The sequence below is a fragment of the Nicotiana tabacum genome, chromosome 11, assembly GCF_000715075.1.
Source record: "Nicotiana tabacum cultivar K326 chromosome 11, ASM71507v2, whole genome shotgun sequence".
Taxonomy (NCBI): Eukaryota; Viridiplantae; Streptophyta; class Magnoliopsida; order Solanales; family Solanaceae; genus Nicotiana; species Nicotiana tabacum.
The window spans coordinates 124,197,104-124,223,717 of record NC_134090.1 but is presented as its reverse complement, the minus strand read 5'-3'; the positions used below and the strand labels follow the sequence as shown (position 1 = coordinate 124,223,717).

Below are 26,614 nucleotides of genomic sequence, written 5' to 3'. Positions count from 1 at the left end.
CAAATTTTTGGCATTTTTCACACTTTCGAACGAACTCCTTGGTATCATTTTCCATGGTATCCCAATAGTACCCAGCTTTGATCACCTTGCGAACTAGAGAGTCTGCACCAGAATGGTTTCCACAAGTACACTCATAGATTTCCCGTATTACGTAATTAGTATCCCCAGGTCCCAAGCACACTGCTAGTGGTCCATCAAAGGTTCTTCTGTACAACGTTCCATTTTCATTGAGTGACAATTGAGCTATTTTGGTTCGAAGTGTTCTCGACTCCTTTGGGTCCGCGGGGAGCTTCCCATGCTTCAGGTAGTCGATGTACTTATTTCTCCAATCCCACATTAAACTTGTTGAATTAATTTCTGCATGGCCTTCTTCGACCACCGACTTCGATAGTTGGACAACAGTCTAAGGGACAATATCATCTTCTTCAACCGATGACCCAAGTTTGCAAGTGCATCGTCCTCGCTATTCTGTTCTCGAGGTACATGATCCAGCGTCCACCCCTTGAAGTAGTGCAATGTCACTTGAAGTTTGTCCAAGTACCTCTACATTCGGTCGTCTCGAACCTTGAAGCTCTCGTTTACTTGATTTACTACCAAAAGACAGTCACATTTTTCCTCGATGACCTCTGCCCCAAGGCCCTTGGCTAGTTCGAGACCTGGAATCATTGCCTTATACTCGGCTTCATTGTTAGTCAATTGAGGAGTTTTGATATATTGCCTGATGACAACGCCCGTAGGTAGTTTTAAAACGATGCCGATCCCGGACCCTTTCAAATTCGAGGCACCGTTTGTGAAGAGGGTCCATACCCCCGATGACGTACTTGTTTTTAGCAAGATTTCCTTTTCTACTTCGGGTACGATGGCAGGTGCGAAGTCTGCCAAAATTTGAGACTTGATAGCCGTTCGAGGCTGATATTCAATATCATATCCTCTAAGTTCGATGGCACATTTGGGCAATTTTCCCAATAATTCGGGCTTATGCAAGACATTTCGAAGCGGGTATGTAGTCAGCACACATATAGGAAGGCGTTGAAAGTATGGTTTTAATTTCCTAGATGTGTTTATTAATGCAAGAGCTAACTTTTCCAAATGGGGGTACCTAGTTTCAGCATCTCCTAGGGTCCGGCTTACATAATAGACAGGAAATTGTGTACCTTGCTATTCTCAAACCAACACGCCACTTTCCACTACTTCGGACACGGCTAGATACAAGTAGAGTGTTTCATCCTCCTTCGGAGTATGGAGCAGGGGTGGGCTTGAGAGATACCGTTTTAATTCTTCCAAGGCTTGCTGGCATTCTGGAGTCCATACGAAGTTGTTCTTCTTCTTGAGTAGGGAAAAGAAATGATGGCTCCGATCTGATGACCTCGAGATAAATTGGCCTGGGGGAGCTATCCTCCTGGTCAGCCATTGTATGGCTTTCACATTGTTCACCACGGTGATCTCCTCGATGGCGTTAATTTTATCGGGGTTGATCTCTATCCCTCTGTTCGACAACATGAAGCCCAAGAACATGCCAGAGCCGACCACGAAAGAACATTTCTCAGGGTTGAGCTTTATGTTGTACTTTATTAGAATATCGAACATCACCTGCAAGTGAGTCAAATGGTCCTCTGTGCGTCGGGACCTAACTAGATTCTCATCAATATAAACTTCCATAGATTTGCCTATTTGGTGTTCGAACATTCTATTAACTAGGCGCTGATAGGTGGCTCCTGCATTCTTTAGCCCTAACAACATTAAATTATAGCAATATGTACCATACTTCGTGATGAACGAAGTCTTTTCCTGGTCCTCTGGGTTCATTTGGATCTGATTGTACCTAAATTAGGCATCTAGAAAGGTAAGGATCTCGTGGCCAACCGTAGCATCGATCAATCGATCGATGTTGGGCAGTGGGACAAAATCTTTAGGACATGCTTTGTTCAAATCCTTGTAGTCTACACACATTCTAAGTTTATTCCCCTTTTTACGGACTACCACTACGCTAGCTAGCCATTCGGGATATATTACTTCCCTAATAGATCCTATTTTGATAAGTTTGGATACCTCTTCTTTGATAAATGCATGCTTTACCTCGGACTGAGGTCTCCTCTTTTACTTCACCGGTTTAAATCTGGGATCGTCACTTAGTCAATAAGTAGTTATCTCCGATGGGATTCCTGTCATGTCTATGTGGGACTAGGCGAAACAATTAATGTTATTGATAAGAAATTGAATAAGTTTTTTCCTAAGTTCGGGGGTTAACCCCGTCATAACTTCGTTCTGGAAGATGCTCAATCAATATGGCCTGTTCGAGTTCCTCGACTGTGGATTTCGTTGCATCCGATTCTTCGGGAGCAATGAAGGGTGAGAAAATCTTCTTCTTCGTCCTCAGCAACCTGTTCATCAGACACTTGTCCCCCGGGCTCAACCGAGGACACAAGCTGTGGTTGGTATTTGGCCACCCGTTTGTCCTTCGACTTTTCCGATGTGGATGGTGCTAATACCAGTGCCAAATCATGCACTACAAACATCTCCTTAGCTGCATGCTGCTCTTCATATACTGTTTTCACGCTATCCTTTGTTTGGAACTTCATCATCTGATGGAGGGTCGATGGCACTGCCCTCATGCTATGGATCCACGACCTTCCAAGCAAAGCATTATACCTCATGTCACCTTCGATGACATGAAATTTGGTATCTTGTATGGTTCCGGCCACGTTGACTGGGAGGATGATTTCTCCCTTTGTTGTTTCACTTGCCATGTTAAAAGCATTCAATACTCAAGATGCTGTTATGATTTGATCGAGCAGCCCGAGCTGCTCCATGACCCTTGACCGGATTATATTTGCCGAACTACCTGGATCCACGAGGACAAGTTTAACTTGAACTTTAGTTAAAAGGATAGAAATTACCAGTGCATCATTGTGAGGCTGAAATAAGGCCTCGATGTCGTCCTCGCTGAATGTGAGGGTGTCCTCGGGCATGCAATCCCAAGTCCGTTTCTCCCTTGTGATGGATACTTTGGTACGCTTGAATATAGGACCCTATGGGATGTCGACTTCATCGATGATCATGCGAATGACATGTTGAGGTTATTCATGTTCATTCTTCATGCCTGCATATCTCTCCCTAAAGTGATTCTTAGCCCGATCACTAAGGAATTATCAAAGGTTGCCCTCATGGACTAGCCTAGCTACTTCTTCCCTTAACTGCCTATAATCTTCGGTCTTGTGCCCATGAGTACCATGATATTTTCACATCAAGTGGGGGTTCCTCTAAGAAGGATCGGTCTGTATAGGCTTGGGCCATCTAGTATCTATAATTTTGCCAATGGCTGAGACGATCTTCGAGGCATCGACGCTGAAGTTGTACTCTGATAATCTAGGCACCCTTTCCAGTCCCAAGTGCCTATCAAACCCGGTTTTTCTCATGAGTCCCTGGGAACTTTTACCCCGATTTGCTCTTCGATCCTTCCGATGTATGTTACGCTTTGACATGTTCCTTCGATCTTCGATGTATGGTTGATATCTTTCCTTATTCGATCTTGACCCCCTGTCTGCATTTCCTGACTTCCTTGCTAGTAACCTTCTTGGATAAATTAAGCCCAAGGGGGCTCCCAACTGGTCATCCTCGACCCTAATCTTTGATTGGTACCTGTTATGCACATCCACCCAAGTCACAGCGGGATACTCAACCAAGATTCGCTTCAGTTGCTTCAAAGCTATCGATTTTCGTTCATTCAGCCCCTAAGTAAAAGCTTGTATGGCCCAGTTATCGGAGACTGGCGGTAACTCCATTAGTTCTGATTGGAAACGGGATACAAACTCCCTCAGCATCTCGTCCTCCCTTTGCTTTATTTTTAATACATCGGACTTCCTTGTTATGACTATTATGGAACCAGCATGTGCCTTCACAAACGAGTCTACCAACATGGCAAACGAATTAATAGAGTTCGGAGGTAGGTTATGGTACCAAATCATGGCACCTTTAGACAGAGTTTCCCCAAACATTTTTAGTAAAATAGATTCAATCTCATCGTCGTCCAAATCATTCCCTTTTATGCCATAAGTGTATGTGGTGATGTGCTCATTGGGATCAGTGGTTCTTTTGTATTTTCGGATATCTGGCATCCGAAATTTCTTCAGGATGGACTTCAGAGCCACACTCTGGGGGAATGGATTTTGCACGAACTTCTTCGAGTCTAGTCCTTTCAAAATTGGAGGTGCTCCCGATATTTGATCGACCCTTGAATTATATGTCTACGCCTTTTTGTCATTTTCTTCAATCTTCTTTTCTCCAGTCTCAATCCTTTGTCGAGCTCTTCGACCATTTTCACTTTTGTGGGGTTAGTCCAAGAGCCAATTTCATCGGGCCTCTCTAGCGCTGGTTCAACACGGCGCGAGTTTACTGGTTCGGCTATGTTTGGAGTTCTATTCTGCACTGAAGTTGAGTGATGACGACTTGCTGGGCTTGCAAAATTTTGAATATCACTTGGAGGCTGACTCCTCCCTCTTCCATTCCTCGTGTTCTTTGGCCGTCGGGTCGGGCTTCCCTGTGTGCATTCCTTACGGGGTTTGTGCCTTCATCCGTGTTTAGAGCGTTAGGCAAACTGATATCAACTGGATCCACATTTGGTACTCCCTCAGGGTTTATGGGTGGTATACCAACCCCTATATCGTTGTTTTCTCCTAGACCTTCATCCTCGTGAATAGGTGCATTATGTGTGCTAGACATGATTAAGCCTGAAATCAAAAAATCTTTGACAAGAAAAAGTGTGAAGAATAACGTATGTTATCAGAAAACTAGCACTAAAATAATCACTATTATATTTAGCCCCACGGTGCACGCCAAACTGTTTACCTCGAAAAATGGGAGTAACAATTAAATATGATTTGTGGTTTTAAAGATATGTGATTTATTCTATTACTAGTGAATGTACAAATAATATTAGGTCTAAGTAAGAAGAATTGATGAACCAAACCAGTGTTGCTAGAGCAATAAGAACCTCAAGCTCGATTTTTTTGGGGGCCTCGAGGTGTGCTAAGAGCAATGAAATATGAACAGTAAAGTAAAAGCAATAAAGGTGAAGAACACTTGGTGAGCACCATAAACAAGAAAACAGAGTAGAGTATTCTATTGCAGTAAATAATGTGAGATGACCCTTACAAAATGATTGGGGTCCCTTTTATATAGGAGGAGAAAACCCCAATATAGTACATGCCTAATTGTAGTAAAGAATTCCATTGGTATAGGTGTACAATAACCTAGTACGGACCTGCAACATTTCGTACAAATCATATCCTTTAATATATGCCCTGACCCATGTGTCTTTGAGAAATTCCCACTCTTTCTTAAGTGCCCACGAGATTGTACTGCCCTCGATGTAGGTCATGCCAGGCCTTCGATCTGCTTCCTCGAGGTGTGTGTCCTCCAACCGGGTCTGACCTCTACTTCGAGTCACCCGGACTCGGACTCATAGCCCAATTTAAGACTTCGAAATCGGGCTCCTTGATTTTGACCGTACACAATTAGCCTTGTAACAATGAGCTTATCACATTCTTACAACAATACCATTAAAGATTATGGAGAGGAACTGCCACTGGTTTTTCCTTATATCTTTCATCTCAATTCCTATCATAGACGAATTTAGGGCAAGTTCATAGAGTAGATTAAACTCATAATTCATACAGATGTAACAATAAAATAAAATGTATATATATAAAATAAGATCATGTTCAACTTGAATCCACTGAAAGGATTCACCTTTACATTTCTAACTTATCAAATTCTATGTCTAGCAGTCTAGGAAAAATTTTACTACTACTATATACCACATAGTAGCTGACTCCAACCATGTAAGAGTACATTGTTCCCTTAATAACAAAACACTTCAGCAAGAGTAAAATTCGACAAGCTCAGCCAACGACTCTGGCTGGGGATCAGCATTTTCAAGCATCCAAAGCAAGTGTTCAAAAAGAACAACTTCACAGGCGATGGTGACGATGGAGTCTTCTGAATTCCCTGATCTTTCGACAAATTCCCTGAAGAGTGGATGGCAGACAACGTCGGAAGTGACGAGGTATCGGCGGCGTGACTTACCAACGTAGAAAGTGTGTTGATCTTTAATGGAGCAATGACTGCCATAGGAATATGAATCTTCCTCAGCGAAAGAATTGTTGGTGGCCACAACGAGGCTGCTGTTAATACGGCCTGGCTTGAAAGATTGCATTTTCTTCAACACTGATTTTAATTTTGTGAGTTTGCCTCCTTTAGCCATGGGTTTATGCTTTTGTTGGGTTGTTAGAGAGAAGAAAGCTATTGAGGAAGAGAAATAAGAGTAGGTGTTTGAGAGAAAGAGATAGCAAGGTTCGTATATAAAGGGGAGGGGAAGAGTGAACTGAAAATGGAATATGTAATGGGCAGCCGTTACATACATTGAATAGTTTAAACACTTGGCGGGCCCAAGATTTGGCAGGCAATGCCAGCTGCGGCGTTTGGATCTTTCTGAACTCCTTTCTTTTCTTTTTCTGCTTTTATCACAATTTGCCGCTAATCATCTTATATTTGATTGCAATCATTGACAGATTTTCATCAGCTAGTGTATTTTACGACCCAAAATCCTTCCTTAGAAGTCGTGATGACCCATAGTCTTTGAGACTAGGTAAGTCTAACACTTACTGAATTAATAGCAGATTTTAATCAATCGACTATTAAGCATGAAACATAAATTTCTATATAAAGCCAACGATCCCAAGTAGATACATAATATCCCAAAATCATTAGTACAAGTCATAAGTTCTACTGAGTTTGCTAAAAAATCTCTAAGTACAACAGTTCTGAAATAGAAATAAGCAGTACAAAGTAAGACTTTAGAAGGTGACTCTGAGGCCTACGAACGTGATGGCAGGTATACCTTGAAGTCTCCGCCGCAACTCACAATCAGCTAACTAATGACCCGCGCGCTTCGAAATACTTGGATCTACACAAAAATGTGCAGAAAGCGTAGTGTGAGTATACCATAGTGGTACCCAGTAAGTATCAACACAAATCTCGGTGGAGTAGTGACGAGGACCAGTCAAGACACCAAGTAAACATAATAACTTGTACAGGTATGAATATAAAACTAACGGGGAACATTATAAAGCTAAACATGTTAAGAATGATGCTACAATACTTGCAGTAAGAACTAGAACAACAATTAACAACAAGGAGCAATAGGTAAAAATGTCGTGAAGTAAGTAGAATACAGTTAAAGTTTGATGAAACCAAGTAAGAGAAAAACAGGTAACAACCCAATAAAATAACCGCATTCATACAAGGTTTATACAGAACTTCTCCGAGGTACCACACCTCATAACCATAAATCACGGGTCCCAAAACACGAGCTCTAGTCACTTGGAATATTGTGCCTACATTACAAATCACAACCACACGGACAACTCATATGATGCACAAACAACTCACGCACCAATACTATTGATACCTCATATCTGTATGGACAACTCACGTGCTAAGAGAGTGACAATATCTTATATCCTCCCGGACAATTCACGAGCTAATAGTAACAATATCTCATGACCATAGGACAACTCGCGTGCCAATAGTACAAGTCACGCACGGAAGGCATGTATACAAGAATATATGTAAATGATCAATAAACATCAGGGTTCATCTTCTTTAAGCAATATCAGTGATTAATTATGGTGTATTCTTGTGCAAGTGTTCTATCACAACTCGAGTCAACAAGTAAGAGCAGAGACAAAGAATGACATATTGGAAACAACACAACAAAAAGTAAAATGCATGACTCACACAAGGTAGGCATACCACTACACAATATCATCAATAAGAATGCCCCCAGGCATCACAAGTCATCATAAATCATCCCCGACATAGCCTCCCTTGTCTCGCCGCGTGCCCCATAATAAAGTAAATGTCCGGCTTGTCTCGCCACACATAATAATTGTTACGCCCCACAGTATTACGACGATATTACGCTCCACAATATTATATTACAATGAAGTTACGCTCTGCATTATTATATTACAACGATGTTATACCATGTAGCATTGTACATTGAATTTGTCGTAAGATAATTAACATTAGTTTAAGGACAAGATTTTTTGGAGATTATAAGTATTATGCTATTTCAAACAAGTGATAAGTGAATTCATGAATGTGAAATGGTAAACGAATCAAAGAAAATGAGTTTCGTTGAAGCTTATCAATTTGGGATATAATACGATCCGAGCCATAATACCTAGTATTTATCGACTAGTGCCATATAAGGTACCCCATGACCACGATAGTAGGGTACATAAAGTGTGTTAAAAGTGAGTATTATTTTAAGTAATTTGAGATAATTCTTAATTATGTGGGTAATTAGTTAATTATTAGTTAATGGGAGATATATTAGTTAATTAAGGAATTGGTGAGTGATTAATTAAGAATATCATATGAATTTTTTTCCTACTTTGATCCATTGTTACGTGATTTGTCGTAATTGACGTGTGTTAGAGGGATTGTCAAGATAATTGGCTCAAGTATGTTAAGGCTATCCCTTCTTTCCTTCTGGCATGATCTATACGATATGTTAATCGAGCAAATGCACAACTTCTATAAATGACTTTATTCATAGAAATACTAGAGGTTCATATGTTCTTGATTCCCCATATGTCTTAATATTCTATTGTCTATTCATGGGTGTCAAAAAATACGTAAGTTGATAAAGTTCATTTCATGATATTAATCAAAGGCATAATGGTCTTATAACGTTTCGAGAGATTTTATTGACGTCATTTTCATGCATTGCATTCATTTATACATGAACATTGACTCATGACCAGATGGCGTTATATACGCGTACATATATATAGGTATATGGGATATGGTAAAATGTTATGGCGTTATATACGCACTACCATCTGGTCAGTAGGCATACGTTGATGATTTTGCCTACAATGGCCGAGATGATATGATGGGATGCCCTCAGATGCTTGATGATGTTATGTACGCATATACCTATGCATGGTATGAGATTTATACGCATATGCATGGCATTGTACATATTAATGATTCACAGAGTTATTCAGACTTACATGTTGAGTATTTACTAAATGTTTCTCTCGTGTCTATTACTTACTGATTTTTATTCCTTACATACTCGGTACATTAATTTTACTGATGTCCTTTTTGCTTGGGGATACTGCATTTCATGCGCACAAGTCCCGATACATATATTGAGAGTCCTCCAAGTAAGCTATCATCTCAACGGAAGGTGTTGGTGCGCTCCATTTGCTCCGGAGTTGCCTATTTGGTCAGTGTGATTTGGATAGGTATTAGTTGGTATGGCGGGGCCCTGTCCCGACCCTTATGATAATTATGTACTCTTAGAGGCCTGTAGACAAATGTGATGTATATGAATAATTATATGGCATTGTCGGCCTATGTTCAGCGTACGAGTGATTATTTCTGCCTTGTAGGCCCGTATGTCATATGTGTAAGTTTGTATTATATGTTGGGTTGTCCTTTGTCGAAAATCAGCTCTGAGGTATGAAAGAGGAAATCTTGGTGTAGGCTAAGAAAATCGAGGGGCTTCAGTCCCAGTTGGGTTCAGCAGTATAGGCTCAGGAGAATCTGATCGCGGAGCTTTAAGGGGCAAAATCTGAGGTGGCAGAGGCCAACACCAAGGCCCAAGCTAATGTGACCCAATACAAGGTCGATGTTGAAGCTACCCTGGCTCAGTCCAGAAGCATGGTGGATCACGCGAAGTGGCAAGCTTGAAGGGAGGCCCTCGAGGGAACCCTGCTCAAGGTTTCAATATATCCGCTTAAATCAAAATAGCCAGAGCAGAAGAAACAAGGGCTCCAAAACTAGCTTTTCTTGAGGAAGACTCCGAAAGTTTCAGCGAATCCGGTGGGGAGGACTCTGAGGGCAAAAATGTTTCCTCCGATAAGGACCATTCCACTTAAGCTTTGTAATTTTTGCTTTTAGGTCGATCGGCATTTGTAAAGATTTATTGATCTGGCCCCAGGACCCTTGTAAAAAGTCTTTTTGATGAATATATATAAAAAATTCCATTTCATGTGTTCTCAGTCCCTTGACTTTTTGATTGATACAAAAGTAGAGTGCCTTAGCATAAAATTGTGATGTTGTATTCGAAGGTCCAAAGTCGAGATGGTAAGGACCGATAATCAGTAAAGCCTTCGACTGTTTTTGATCGATAATCCCTGAGCGAATGTTCGAACTCGAATTAAGGTAGCCATTAGACTTAATATGTAGTCCTCGAGTGAGGACTTGTCTGAACTCAATTTAAGGTAGCCTTTAGGCTTTATGTTGAATGAAGTCTTGCTCGAATTCGAAATAAGGTAGCCCTTAGGCTTTCTAGTCGAGTGAGAATGATCTCTCTAACTCGATGTAAAAGTAGCCCTTAGGCCTTTGTATTTTGATTTCTTTTGTTTTTGGCGGATCTGGACTTTGTAAAGAGATCGTTTATACATAAGGCTTTCTACCATTTTCAGCTCTAAAATTTTTCCTTTGTTTTTATTGATAGTATTCACAAAGGTTAGAATGCCTTAGCACAAAGTAACAAAGTTTATGTTCGAGGGTTCGAACAAACCTTGCCTTTATTGCCCTTCTGGGTTAAGGCGTTATCGGGGTTCAGTGTTACCGAAGTTTTTTTCTGTAAATATCTTAAGTTTAAGATTCTGTCGAGGGTATACTTTACACCCGATTGTGAAAGATTTTTTTTCTTTTTCGAAAGCCTATATATGTTACGTATTTCGGACGTCTCTGAACCGTGTTAACTTGGTCGTAGCCTATTAGTTCGGTTAAGTGAGCTCATTTTCCCAAGTTATCCAGGCTTGCCTAAGATAACAGTCCCCGAGTGGGTATGGCCGTGGCCTTTAAAATTTGAGGGTAGCCTTAGCGGTCTTATGCCCTCGTCATTCAATAGTTTAATCTGTTTATTTTACGGATGGGAGTGATTATCCAAACTCTGGTTACAATATCCCTTGGGCTCATTCATAATAGATCGAAAGTATGAGGTCGTAAAGTGCAAATTTTTCCAAGACATTAGAAAAGTTTCAAGGAGTACTTCTCTTTATTCTTGTAAAAAATAGTCACACATGCGTACATGTTTTATGTCATGGCTCGAGCAATCTATGTGGGCACGGTTCGTTTTGGCCGTTTGGCCCTTTCAATAAATACTACCTATTGAGACCCTTTCATTTCAAAATAATTTCCTTGGTAAAACAATTCAATATCCGAGGATAATCCCCCCAGTATTTGAGGTTGATTGTAAAGAAATCTCGGATACTATACACACAGTCTTTGATACTGATTCGTGATCCGCCTTCAATTCTAAGTTATCATGATCCACTGTTGCCTCGTTAAAACCTTGCCGAAAAACCCAATTGGGAAAAAATGGTTCAAGGGAAAAAGAGTGCAATACGTGCTTTCAGATCTAAAGGCTTTGTGCCGCACTTTGTCGATAACCTGCAAGTGTTAGTAAAAATGGAAGTAATTGAAATGGGGTCGTACCTCAGTAGTAGTACCGTTTGAGATAAGTTACTTTCCAATTGTTCGGTAGTTGTTCTCCATCCATCATTCCGAGCTTATAGGATCCTTTCCCTGTGATCTCGAGAATCTGGTACGACCCTTCCCAGTTCTGACCTAATTTTCCTTCATTTGGATTTTGGGTGTTTAACGTGACCTTGCTCATTACCAAGTCCCTGACATTCTGTCACGACCCTAAACCCGGACCCGGTCGTGATGGCGCCTCTCGTGAAGACAAGGCCAGCCGACACTTTCCCATTCCAGTTTTAAGCAATTAAACCATAAGAATTTAAGTCCAAAAATCCAATAGTTTGCGGAAATAAAACCCAACACAACCCAATACTGGGGTGTCACTAGTCATGAACATCTAATAAAACGGAATACTCCAAATCAAACTACCGAGTTTAATACAGAAAAACAAAAACATGAAGAAGTAAGATAAGGAAGAGCTCCAGGCTGCAAACACCAACAACTACCTAGAGACTCCTCAGATCCGCGTGAGCTGGAAATGATCAGCACTTGGGAGCGAGACCAGATACGCCTGAATCTACACAGAGGATGCGGGGAGCAAAGTGAGTACTCCAACTCAGTGAGTAATAATCATAAATAAAGACTGAAAGCAGGAAATCACATTAGGCACAAAGCATGCAATAATGAAGCAGTAAAACCATTAAAACAGTAAACCATGGAAAGATAGGTAAAAATCCTTTAACTAAAATTTAACTTCATGAAAAGCCTTTTTCAACAATTAAGCATGGTAATTGATAGGCAATTAAGAAAAGATAATACATAAAGGTTCGTCCCTCAGGCACCGTATCAACAAATCCGCCCCTCGGGCAACATCTCAGAACAATATCGGCCCCTCGGGCTCAATCTCACATCACAATAGGTACCCGCGCTCACTGGGGGTGTGCAGACTCCTGGAGGGGCTCCTTACGGCCCAAGCGCAATATCAAGCAATCTTATGGCATCATCACTAAGCACTCGGCCTCATATCCATCAAGCCACCTTGTGGCATACATATCTCATGCCCTCGACCTCATAATTAATATCAAATGTTTCCTCACAACATAGGCCCTCAGCCTTACTCGGTCAAAATTCTCACAAGCCACTCGAGCAACAGTAAAACAGTAATTCTCAGCCCAATTATCATTTGAAAGATCATTTATGTAATAAAATAGAGTAAACATGGCTGAGTATGAAAACAGTGGAAAATAACATGACTGAGTTCAAGTATAAAGTCAAAGTAGTGAGAAAATATCAATAAAAATCCCCGAAGGGTCCAAATAGTTGGCACAAGGCCCAGATATGGCATTCATCCCAAATCATGATTATAGCAAATAGATTTCAGTCAAATACGCGGTAAAATAGTCATTCAGAACGGACTAAGTCACAATCCCCAACAGTGCATGACCCCACGCTCGTCATCAAGCGTTTGCGTCACCTCAATATAGCACAACGATGTGCAAGTCCGGGGTTTCATACCCTCAGAACATTATTTACAATCATTACTCACCTCAATCCGGTCAAATCTCTAGCCCGCGACGCGTTTGCCCCTCGAATCGACCTCCACTCGCGTCGAATCTATCCAAAATCAGAATTACTGCGTCAAAATATGCTAAGGGAACGAAGCCCAAGCGAAAATAATCAATATACAACACAAATCCCAAAATTACCAAAACCCGACCCCTGGGCCCACGTCTCGGAATTCGATAAAATTCACAACAATAGATTCCTTATCTCCCCATGAGTTCATACATATCAAAGTTCTGAAGTCTGACCTCAAATGGTCCTTCAAATCCTTAATCAAAGGTCTAAGTTTTCAAGCCCCAGTTTTCCCAATTTTAGCCCTTAAATTCCATTAATCATAGCTCTAATCCGTGAAATAATAGCATAGGAACGAGATTTAGATCCAAATTCCTTACCTCAATGAAGTTCCCTTAAAATCCCTCTTCAAAATCATCCAAAAAGCTCCCAAGCCGAATTAGAAATGGTGAAAATAGCTCAAAATCATGAAGGACACAATTTATACCTTCTGCCCAGATATTTTCGCATTTGTGGCCAATTTCCCGCTTCTTCGGTTTCGCTTCTGCGGTCAAGACCACCACATCTGCAGTCCTCACTTAAGTTCCTATTTTCCGCATTTGCGATACAATATCCTCACCCGCGCCATCGTAGGTGCGATCCTCCTAACCGGTTCTCCGGTCCCTGCTCTTCAAGCCCTTTTTCGCTTCTGTGACCATTCTCCCACACATGCGACATCGCACATGCGGTCCCCAATCCGTAGGTGCAGAAATACCAAAAGCAGCAAATTTGCAGCTACAACAATCCTCAAACTCGCCGTCAACTCTCCGAAATCACCCCGAGGCCCCTGGGACCTCAACCAAAAGCACCAACATATCCCAAAACCTTATTCAAACTTGTACCAATCTTCAAAACACCTCAAACAACATCAAATCAACCAAAACACACCGGATTCAAGCATAAGTTCACAAAATCTTCCGAATTCCGCTTTTGATAAAAAAACCCAACCAAACCACGTCTGATTGACCTGAACTTTTGCACACACATCCCAAATGACACAACGGAATTACTACAACTCTCGGAATTCCATTCCAACACCTATATCAAAATCTCACCTACCAACCGGAAATCGCCAAAAATCCACTTTCGCCAATTCAAGCCTAAATCTACTCTGGACCTCCAAAACTCATTTTGATCATGCTCTTAAGTCCCAAATCACCTCCCGAATCTAACCGAGCCATCAGAACTCACATCCGAGCCCTATAATACATAAGTCAACATCTGGTTGACTTTTTCAACTTAAGCTTCTTCAAAAGAGACTAAGTGTCTCAAACCTTACCAAATCCTTTCCGAACCCTAACCAATCAAACCGATCAAATATAGAACCATTATACAAAGCAATAAGAAGCAGAAATGGGGGAATCGGAGCGGTAACTCATGAGGCGACTGGCCAGGTCGTCACATCCTCCCTAATTTAAACAAACGTTCTTCCTCGAACGAGTCAAGAAACATACCTGAACCTCAAAAAGTTGAGGATATCTGCTCTGTATCTCCCACTCGGTCTCCCAAGTAGCCTCCTCCATGGGCCGCCGACCTCTCCACTACAGTTTGACCTCAACTTTCGAACCCGACGCTCCAAAATAGCTACTGGCTCTACATCATAAGTCAAATCACCATCCAACTGGACCCTGCCGAAATCCAGAACAAGAGACAGATCCCCAATATACTTCCGGAGCATGGAAACATGAAATACCCGGTGCACACTCGACAAGCTGGGTGGCAATGCAAGCTCATAAGCCACCTCCCCAATCCTTCGTAGCACTTCAAAAGGCCCAATGAACCGCTGACTCAATTTACCTTTCTTCCCAAATCTCATAACACCCTTCATGGGTGAAACCTTTAACAGAACCTTCTCGCCAACCATGTAGGACACATCTTGATCCTTCCTATCAGCGTAACTCTTTTGTCTTGACTGTGGTGTACAAAGACTCTCCTGAATCACCTTCACCTTTTCTAAGGAATCCTGCACTAACTCTGTCCCTAATAGCCTAGCCTCATACGGCCCAAACCAACCAACTGGAGATCTACACCGTCTCCTATACAAAGCCTCAAATAGAGCCATCTGAATACTCGACTGGTAGCTATTGTTATAAGCAAACTCTGCAAGCGGAAGAAACTGATCTCATGACCCTCCGAAATCAATGACACAAGCACGCAACATGTCCTCTAATATCTGAATAGTGCGCTCGGACTGCCCGTCCATCTAAGGGTGAAAAGTTGTGCTCAACTCAACCTGAGTACCCAACTCTGGCTGCACAAACCTCCAAATCTACAATGTAAACTGAGTGCCCCTATCTGAAATAATGGAAAATGGTATGCCATGCAAACGAACAATCTCCAGGATATAGATTTCTGTCAACCGCTCTGAAGAATAGGTAGTACATACAGGAATGAAGTGTGCGGGCTTAGTCAGCCGATCCATAATCACCCAAATAGCATCAAACTTCTTCAAAGTCCATGGAAGTCCAACTACAAAGTTCATAGTGATCCGCTCCCACTTCCACTCTGGAATATCCATCCACTGAAATAAGCCACCCGGTCTCTGATGCTCATATTTCACCTACTGACAATTGAGACACCGAGCTACAAATCACGTAATGTCTTTCTTCATTCTCCACCACCAATAGTGCTACCTCAAATCCTGATACATCTTCGCGGCACTCGAAAGAATGGAATACCGCGAGCTATGGGCCTCCTCCAGAATCAACTCCCGAAGCCCATCCACATTGGGCACACAAATCCGGCCCTGCATCCTCAACACCTCTTCATCACCAATGGTCACATCTCTGGCATCATCGTGCTGAACTCTGTCCTTAATGACAAGCAAATACGGATCTTCATATTGGCGCTCTTTGATGCGATCGTATAAGTAAGACCGAGAAACCACACAAGCTAATACCTAACTGGGCTCTGAAATATCTAATCTCATGAAACGATTATCCAAGGCCTAAACATCAACAGCAAGAGGTCTCTCCCCAACTGGAATATATGCCAAACTCCCCATACTCACTGCCTTTCGGCTCAAAGCATCGGCCACCTCATTGGCTTTCCCCGTATGGTACAATATAGTGATATCATAATCCTTTAGCAACTCTAACCATCTTCGCTACCTCAAATTAAGATCCTTCTACTGGAACAAGTGCTGGAGGCTACGATGATCAGCGAACACCTCACAAGACACACCGTACATGTAATGTCTCCAAATCTTCAATGCGTGAACTTTGGCAGCCAACTCCAAATCATGAATAGGGTAGTTCTTCTCATGGGGCTTCAACTGACGAGAAGCATAAGCAATAACTCTACCCTCCTACATCAATACATAACCAATACCAACTCTCAAAGCATCACAATACATGGTATATAAACCTGAAGATGATGGCAAAAATAATACTAGAGTTGTGGTCAAAGCTGTATTGAGCTTCTGAAAGCTCTCCTCACACTCGTTCGACCATAAAAAGAAGCACCATTCTTAGTCAACTTGGTCAAGGGCGATGTAATAGATGAGAATCCCAAAACAAAACAGCGATAATAACCCGCCAAACCAAGAAAGATGCGAATCTTTGTGGCTGAGGACGGTCTAGACCAACTCTGAACCGCCTCTATCTTCTTCAGATCAACTTGAATACCCTTGCTGGACACCACGTGCCCCAAGAAAGCCACTGAACCGAGCCAAAACTTACACTTGGAGAATTTTGCATAAAGCTTCTCCTCTCTCAATCTCTGCAACACAACTCTTAAATGCTCCGTGTGCTCCTCCTGACAATGTGAATACACCAGAATATCATCAATGAAGGCTATGACAAACGAGTCGAGATAAGGCCAAAACACGTTGTTCATCAAAGGCATGAACGTTGCTGGGGCATTGGTCAGCCCAAAAGACATCACCAATAACTCATAATGACCATATCGGGTCCTGAAAGTTGTCTTAAGAATATCCAAGTCCCTGATCTTCAACTGGTGATAACCTAAACGAAGATCAATCTTGGAGAACACTCTCGCTCCCTGAAGCTAGGTCGAATAAATCATCAATGGGAGGCAAAGGATACTCGTTCTTAATTGTTACCTTGTTCAATTGTCTATAATCAGTGCACATCCTCATAGTGCCATCCTTTTTCTTCACAAATAGAATCGACACACCCCAAGGTGACACACTAATCCGAATGAGCCCCTTATCAAGGAGTTCCTGAAGTTGGTCCTTTAATTCCTTCAACTCCGCTGGTGCCATACGATACGGTGGAATAGAAATGGGTTGAGTGTCCAGCACCAAGTCAATACCAAAATCAATATCCCTGTCCGGTGGCATGCCCGACAGGTCTGCAGGAACACATAAGGAAAATCTCTTACAACTGGAAAAGAATAAATACTGGGAGTCTCTACACCGACATCCCTCACAAAGGCTAGATACGAAAGACAACCCTTCCCAACCATACATTGGGCTTTCAAGAATGAGATGACTCTACTGGGAACTTAATTAGTCAAACCTTGCCACTCAATCTGAGGCACACCCGGTATAGCTAATGTGGTTGTCTTGGCATGACAGTCCAGAATAGCATAACAAGGAGATGTCCAATCCATGCCCAAAATGACATCTAAATCCACCATACACAATAATAAAAGATCCACAAGGGTCTCCGGACCCCTAATAGTCACCACACACGACCGGTACACAGGGTCTATAACAACAGTATCGCCCACTAAGGTAGATACATGAACAGGTGAAGCAAGAGACTCACATGGCATACCCAAATAACAAGCAAAGTATGATGACACATATAAAAAGGTGGAACCGGGATTAAATAATACAGAGGCATCGCTGTGGCAGACTGAAACAATACCTGTAATAACAGCATCAGAAGCAATAGCATCGGGTCTACCTGGAAGTGCATAGAAATGGGCCTGACCACCACCTAATCGACCTCCACCTCTAGGGCGGCCCCTAGCTGGCTGGGCGGGTGGTGGTAAAGTAACGGGCGCTGAAGCCGATGACTAACCCCTCTGCTGAGATGAACCCGCAAGATGATGAGGACAATGCCTCCACATATGACCCATCTGTCCATACTCATAACAACTTCCCGGTGCTAGAGAAGGGGACTGAAGGGAACCCCTCGCACCGGAATGACTAGAAGATGCACTTGGCATAGTAGAGCCCTGAACTGATGGAGCACAGGACAAACTCTGAGATGGAAGGGCACTAAGTGATGATTGGCCCTGATGAGAACTATGAGAACCATGACCCGATGACGCTCCACGATAACCTGGGCGAGCTGGCTGAGCATGCTTGAATGGATGACCTCTATCGTGCTGAAACTGACCTCTCGAAGGAGTACCACTGTAACTACCAGATCCTCGAGGCCTCTTGGCCTCCCTCTCCTTGCGCTCCTGGCGAGGAACAGACTCAATCTCCCAAGCAATGTCTACAACCTCCTCAAAGGTAGCACCAATCACCATCTCCCTGGTCATGAGAATACAAAGATGATAAGTGAGGCCATCAACAAACCTCCTAATCCTCTCTCTATCTGTCAGACCCAACCAAATAGAATGACGATCTAACTCAGAGAACCTCATCTCATACTGCGTCACAATCATCTCTCCTTTATGCAACCACTCAAACTCTTTACGCAGCTCCTCTCTGCGAGACTGCGGCACATACTTCTCCAGAAAGAGACGGAGAACTGTTGACAGGTAAGGGGTGTTGCACCAACAGGCCTACGCCTCTCAAAAGTCTCCCACCAAGTAAAGGCAGCTCCCAAATACTGATAAAATCTGAGCCATGGCCTCCTGAAGACTTAGAATCACAATAGGCACAATTGGTTCCTGAGCTGGTGCTGCTAGAGCATCCATAACTGGGACTTGATCCTGAACTAGGGTAGTTGGTGGATTTGTAGGTGATTCCCTAGCTGCTCTACCCCTACCACGACCACAACCGCGTCATCGGCCTCTGGTGGCCACAGCTAGCAGTACTGGTGTTCGTCCATCCTGACCGGTAGCACGTCTCCTCACCATCTATAAGAGAATAAAATGACAAAAGTTTAGTACTCGGATCAACAAATTCGCACGACAAGAATTTCAAGAATATGGAGTTTTTCCTAAAGGTTCTAAAGCCTCTCGAGGATAAATACAGATGTCTATGTACCGATCTACGAGACTCTACTAAACTTGCTTATGACTCGTGAGACCTATGTAACCTAGGCTCTAATACCAACTTGTCACGACCCTAAACCCGGACCAGGTCGTTATGGTGCCTCTCGTGAAGACAAGGTTAGCCGACACTTTCCTATTTCAGTTTTAAGTAATTAAACCATAAGAATTTAAGACCAAAAACGTAATAAATAATCCAACAGTAAGCAGTGAACATTACAATTTGCGAAAATAAAACCCAACATAGCCCAATACCGGGGTTTCACTAGTCATGAGCATCTAACAAAACGGAATACTCCAAATCAAACTACAGAGTTTAATACAGAAAACCAAGAACATGAAGAAGTAAGATAAGGAAGAGTTCCGAGTTGCGAATGCCAACAACTACCTAGAAACTCCTCGGATCCGCCTGAGCCGGAAATGATCAGCACATGGGAGCGTGACCAGATACGCCTGAATCTGCACATAGGGTACAGAGAGTAAAGTGAGTACTCCAACATAGTGAGTAATAATCATAAATAAAGACTGAAAGCAGGAAATCACGTTAGGCACAAAGCATGCTGCAATGAAGCAGTAAAACAATTAAAACAGTAAACCAGGGAAAGATTGGTAGAAATCCTTTAACTCAAATTTAACTTCATGAAAAGTCTTTTTCAACAATTAAGCATGGTAATTGACAGGCAATTAAGAAAAGATAGCACATAAAGGTTCACCCCTTGGGTACCGTATCAACAAATCTGCCACTCGAGCAACATCTAAGAACAATACTAGCCCCTCAGGCTCAATATCACATCACAATAGGTACCTGCGCTCATTGGGGGTGTGCAGACTCCTGGAGGGGCCCCTTACGGCCCAAGCGAAATATCAAGCCATCTCGTGGCATCATCACTAGGCTCTCGGCCTCATATAAATCAATCCACCTTCTGGCGTACATATCTCAGGCCCTCAGCGTCATAATCAATATCAAATGTTTCCTCACAATATAGGCCCTCGGCCTTACTCAGTCAAAATCCTCACAAGCCACTCGGGCAACAGTAAAACAGTGATTCTCAGCCCAATTATCATTTGAAAGATCATTTATGTAATAAAACAGAGTAAACATGGTTGAGTATGAAAACAGTGAAAAATAACATGACTGAGTTCAAGTATAAAGTCAAAGCAGTGAGGAAATATCAATAAAAATCCCCAAAGGGTCCAAATAGTTGGCACAAGGCCCAAATATGGCATTCAGCCCAAATCATGATGATAGCAAATAGATTTCAGTCAAATACACGGTAAAATAGTCATTCGGGACAGACTAAGTCACAATTCCCAACAGTGCACGACTCCACGTTCGTCATCTAGCATGTGTATCACCTCAATATAGCACAACGATGTGCAAGTCCGGAGTTTCATACCCTCAGAATATCATTTACAATCATTACTCACCTCAATCCGATTAAATATCTAGCCTGCGATTCTTTTGCTCATCGAATCGGCCTCCACTCGCGTCGAATCTATCCAAAATCAGAATCACAACGTCAAAATATGCTAAGGGAACGGAGCCTAAGTGAAAATAAGCAATATACAACACAAATCCCAAAATTACAAAAACCCGACCCCCGGGAACACGTCTCGGAATTCGATAAAATTCACATCAATAGATTACTTATCTCCCTACGAGTTCATATATATCAAAAGTTCTGAAATCCGACCTCAAATGGTCTTTCAAATCCTCACTCAAAGGTTTAAGTTTCCAAGCCCTAGTTTCCCCAATTTTGGCAGTTAAATTCCATTAATCATAGCTCTAATCCGTGAAATAATAGCATAGGAACGAGTTTTAGATCCAAAGTCCTTACCTGAATGAAGTTCCCTTAAAATCCTGCTTCAAAATCGTCCAAAAAGTTCCCAAGCCGAATTAGAAATGGTGAAAATTGCTCAAAATTGTGGGGGACACAATTTATACCTTCTGCCCAAGAATTTTCGCATTTGCGGCCAATTTCCCGCTTCTGCGGTTCCGCTTCTGCGGTCAAGACCACCGCATCTGCGGTCCTCACTTAAGTTCCCATTTTTCGCATCTTCAATACAATATCCGCACATGCGCCATCGCAGGTGCGGTCCTCCTAACTGCTTATGTGGTCCCTGCTATTCAAGATCCTTTTTGCTTCTACGACCAATCGCCCGCACATGTGGTCCCCAATCCGTAGGTGCGGAAATACCAGAAGCAGCAAAATCTGCAGCTGCAACAATTCCTCAAACTCCCCCTGTCAACCATCTGAAATCACCCCGAGGCCCCCGGGACCTCAACCAAAAGCATCAACATATCCCAAAACCTTATTCAAACTTGTACCAATCTTCAAAATACCTCAAACAACATCAAATCAACCAAAACACGCCGGATCCAAGCGTAAGTTCCCAAAATTTTCCGAATTCCGCTTTTGATTAAAAACCCAACCAAACCACGTCCGATTGACCTGAAATTTTGCGCACACATCCCAAATGACACAACAACTCTCGAAATTCCATTCCGACCCTTATATCAAAATCTCACCTACCAACCAAAAATCGCCAAAAATCCACTTTCGCCAATTCAAGCCTAAATCTACTCCAGACCTCTGAAACTCATTTCGATCAAATTCCTCTATCCCAAATCACATACCGATGCTAACCGAACCATCGGAACTCACATCCGAGCCCTCTAACACATAAGTCAACATCCGGTTGACTTTTCCAACTTAAGCTTCTTCAAAAGAGACTAAGTGTCTCAAACCTTACCAAATCCTTTCTGAACCCTAACCATTCAACCCTATCACATATAGAACCATTATACAAAGTAATAAGAAGCAGAAATAGGAGAAACAAAGCGGTAACCCATGAGATGACTGGTCGGGTCATCACACATTCAAATATCAAAGTTTGGCCCTTCGATTGTAATACATTTCGATTCGTTGGTTCTGGGCAGCCAATCGGATGAGGGCGGCTTCGCATTTTTTCATCCAACAATTGTAGGCTCTTGTTCATGGCCTCGTTATTTGACTCTTCAGTTGCTTATCGGAACTTGATGCTAGGTTCTCCGATCTCGACAAGTATTAGAGCTTCGGCATTATAAACTAATGAGAATGAGGTAGCTCCAGTACTAGACTTCAACGTTGTGAAGTATGCCCAAAGAACCTCGGGTAGGATTTCTTTCCATTTCCCTTTGGCGTCGGTTAGTTTCTTCTTAAGATTTTGGATAATAGGTTTTTGGTCGACTGAGCTTGTCCGTTCCCGTTGGGATGATAAGGTGTTGATAGGATCCTTTTGATCTTGTGATCCTCGAGAAATTTGTCACCAGGCTGTCAATGAACTGCTTTACATTATCACACACAATCTCAGAGGGCATCCCGAATCGACATATGATGTGGTCCCAAATAAAGTCTATGACTTCTTTTTCTCTAACTTTCTCTAAGGCTTGTGCTTCAACCCACATAGAGAAATAATCAGTCATAAATAAAATAAATTGAGCCTTACCTGGGGCCAGTGGAAGAGGGCCAATGATATCCATTCCCCACTTCATATACAGCCATGGGGACAAGACCGAGTGGAGCAGTTCCCCGGGTTGATGAATCATTAGCGCGTGCCTTTGGCATTTGTCACATTTTCGGACAAACACCTTTGCATCCTTCTCCATGTTGATCCAATACTATCCGTTTATGATCACTTTGTGGACCAATGATTTGGCACTGGAATGAATGCTGCAAGTGCCCTCATGGACCTCCCTTAGGACGTATTCGGTATCTCCCAGACCCAGACATATCACTAATGGACCATCCAATATTCTTCTGAACAACGTTCCATCTTCGGACAAGGTGAATCGTGTTGCCTTTGTGCGAAGAGCTCTCAATGGTTTTGGATCCGATGGGAGCTTCCCGTTCTTCAAATACTATATGTATTTGTTTCTCTAATCCCAAGTCAATCTTGTGGAGTTTATCTCAGCATGACCTTCTTCGACTACCGATCTTATGAGTTGTACGATAGCTGAGAAATTGAGTTCGTTGTCTTCGACCGATGATCCTAGGTTACCAAGTGTATCAGCCTCACTATTCTGATGTCACGCCCCAAACCTGGGGAGGCGTGGCTGGCACCCGGTACCGTAGTGGCCCGAGCGAACCACTGCATAACTCATTCATTCCTTTTATAACTATTATGGGCCAACATGGACACAACTCATATTATAAAATTGTAAGTGAAAAATACTGTATCACTGAAGTATTTTTCTTAAAACTTGAATATATATGGTCCGTCAAGGCCTCTGATATACTGTACAAACTGAACCTCTGTCTATAAAGCCTCTAAGATTATTTGACATCAAATGGGATAGGGTACCGGCCTACCTATAAGTTTGTAGCAAAAACTCTGACATGATGACTCATAGACTCGGCTGCACTCCGAATGAGGTGGAGTCTTACCGATCCTTCATTGAATACAAACCTCATCTACTATGAGGGATCGTCAAACTGATTGTCTATACATGCAGGCATGAATGTAGCGTCTCCAACAAAAGGACGTTAGTACGAGTAATGTACTGAGTATGTAAAGCAGAACTGAAACACAATAATAAGTCAACATTAATTAAAGACATGGAAGAAATATAGAGTAAGTGACTTAAACTGTAAGTATGGATGACTCTGTAAATCAAGAAATACTTATAGTGTCATGTATATGCGTATGAATGTCATCTAATGCATAGGTCTGTATGTACGTAACATCATAAAACCTCTAAGGGCATCCCATCATATCATCTCAGCCATTGTGGGCAAAATCATCATTGTATACCAGCTGATCAGGTGGTGGTGCATATATAATGCCATAACCTTTCCTATATCCACACACACACACACACACACACACACACACACACACACACACACACATATATATATATATATATATATATATATATATATATATATATATATATATATATATATATATATATATATATATATATATGCGTATATGTGTTCATAACATCATCAAGCCTCCGAAGGCATCCCATCATATCATCTCGGCCACTATGGGCAAAATCATCAATGTATACCAGCTGATCAGGTGGTAATGCGTATATAATGCCGTAACCTTTTCCGATATATATATATATACATATACACGCGTATATAACGCCGTCTGAGTCATGAGTAAATGCACATGTATAAATGAATGCAATGCATAACGAATTAAGTCAATATGATCTCTTGAAATGTAATGAGACCCATGCATAGACAATATTGTAGTAGGACATATAGGGAATCAGGAACATATGCAACCTTAGTAATTCTAAGAATAGAATCATTTCTGAAACTTGCGTACTTGCTCGTTCATTGTGTCATATGGATCATGCCAAAAAGAAAGAAGGGATAATCTTAACATACCTTTAAGTCCAACTTTCTACTTGTATCCGTCAACAATCTCCTCCACGCCTCAATCTTATATGCCAATACTAGGCTTCTTCCACTTTTCTGTTTGTGAAGGTATTTATGTTGTAGCTTTTCGCAAAAAAACAAAATCACTCTTGGAGCCCAGGAATAGAGGCTGGAATGATGATAGCCTAAGTAGAGATCTAACATGGAATTGCTTGGTTGGCAATCAATATAATAACACTGATTGAAGCTGAGATTTTAAAGAAGAGCTTTTTAAGAAAGGAGATGAAAATACTCTCTGGTTTCCAACATATATACGTTTTTTTCTTCCAATACTTTAACTAGGAGTAGTATATATCTCTCTTGTAGCCATTTGAGTTACTGCTACTAGTATTGATTCACATCACTATTTAGGGTGAACCTTTAAAGCCTTGCACAAGCTGGATTTAGCACAGAAAAGTTTCAGTACAATCCCATAAAAAATGAGGATGTATGGAGAAACTTTGGTTTGTCTAGTCAAGAAGTCATTTCACTGGGAGCACCTTGGAACTTGCAAGCATCGTCAAGCTGATTGTTTATCTGGTAGTAGCTGTTGAACGCATATGAAATATTTCCACGTGCATCCAAACCTCGACAAGATGTCCCGTACCCGAGACTCGTGCAGTCAGCAAGTCCGCAAGCATAGCTCATGCTAGGCGCAATCTGGGGGTCATCCACCTTAGCATTGGGTTTAAACACACACCACTTCCTCTCCAAATACTTCACATTTTTAGCTTGAACTAAAGCCCCTGAATTTGTAGTACCGAGATTTAGCGAATATTTGGTTAGGCCATCATATGTAAATACTCCCCAGTGGCGTTCAAAATTTCCAGGTTGAATACTCTTAGCATCCTCATCAATTAAACTAAACACATAGGCATCAATCAGGGCTGGCTTGTCCATAAAGCAGGTAAAGTAACTGCTTTAGGCCCAACATTTGTGGAGGCCCCATTTTTTTTTTTTTTTTACATCTAATAGGCTAGCCATAAAAAAAAATTAAAAAGTTGTGTGAAGTGAAAAGGCGTGGTTTCTTTATTTAACAAATATAAAATCGAAGGATTTGCAACTGCTTTTATTTCTGCCAAAGAAATTGCATTTAAAATTAATATCGAACCCAAATTTTATAAGAAACGTGTAATATATAGGAAGAAACAATTTGAGGAGAATGTTAAGAGTGAAATCCCAAAATCTCTTGAAAAGTCCTTTAGAGTTGATAACTTATTATACATACTTCCTCTGGTCCATAATAAATAATTTTTTAACCTTTGTTGTGCCCCTTAAGAAAATATTGACTCCTAGAACAAAAATGTATTTTGACTGAATTATTCTTAATAAAATTTTGTATGTTGTTAACTTGACACATAGAGATATGTAAATAAGGGCAAATTTGGGAAAAATAAAGTCAATTCCTTCTCGATGATATAAAAAAGATACTTATTTTGGACCAAAATAAAAACCAAAAAGTCACTTATTATGGTCCGGAGAGAGTAGTAGACAAGGTTATTTTTCAGTTTAAAATAGATTTGAACAATTAGTGGCATATGAAAATATTTTTGGTTTTCTATTTAGCGATAAAAACTGAGATTACTAGATGATGAAAAATTGAATAAATATTGGCTTCATCTTGAATATACCTTAAATCATAATAATCAACCCGATATTGATAGTTTAGATTTATTTTTGAATTAAAAATATTTTAAAAAATAGTACGATTAGAAGATAACAGTTTAATTGATACATTCAGTCAAATAAAAAGATTTGATTATTTTCCAATTGCCTATATTACTTATAGAATAATGTTAATAACTCCTATTACCGTTGCTTCAGCAAAAAAAAAATATTTCAAAATTAAAATTGATAAAACCTTACCTAAGATCAATAATATTTCAAAGATATTAAATGAATTAGCTATATTGTCAATTGAGAAAGACTTA

At 41.3% G+C, this 26,614-nt stretch overlaps 1 protein-coding gene across 1 annotated transcript; it reads right to left on the bottom strand.

Annotated features, from left to right (window-relative positions):
* Nucleotides 1-5,875: 5,875 nt before the first annotated feature.
* LOC107764201 (auxin-responsive protein SAUR76-like) lies at nt 5,876-6,262 on the bottom strand. The gene has a single exon (XM_016582740.2). It carries the CDS (start codon nt 6,260-6,262, stop codon nt 5,876-5,878), a length of 387 nt encoding a protein of 128 aa, XP_016438226.1.
* Nucleotides 6,263-26,614: the final 20,352 nt, after the last annotated feature.

What these genes read in the sequence shown, in the direction of transcription:
- LOC107764201 (XM_016582740.2), bottom strand. Translation starts at nt 6,262, where the DNA reads ATGGCTAAAGGAGGCAAACTCACAAAATTAAAATCAGTGTTGAAGAAA.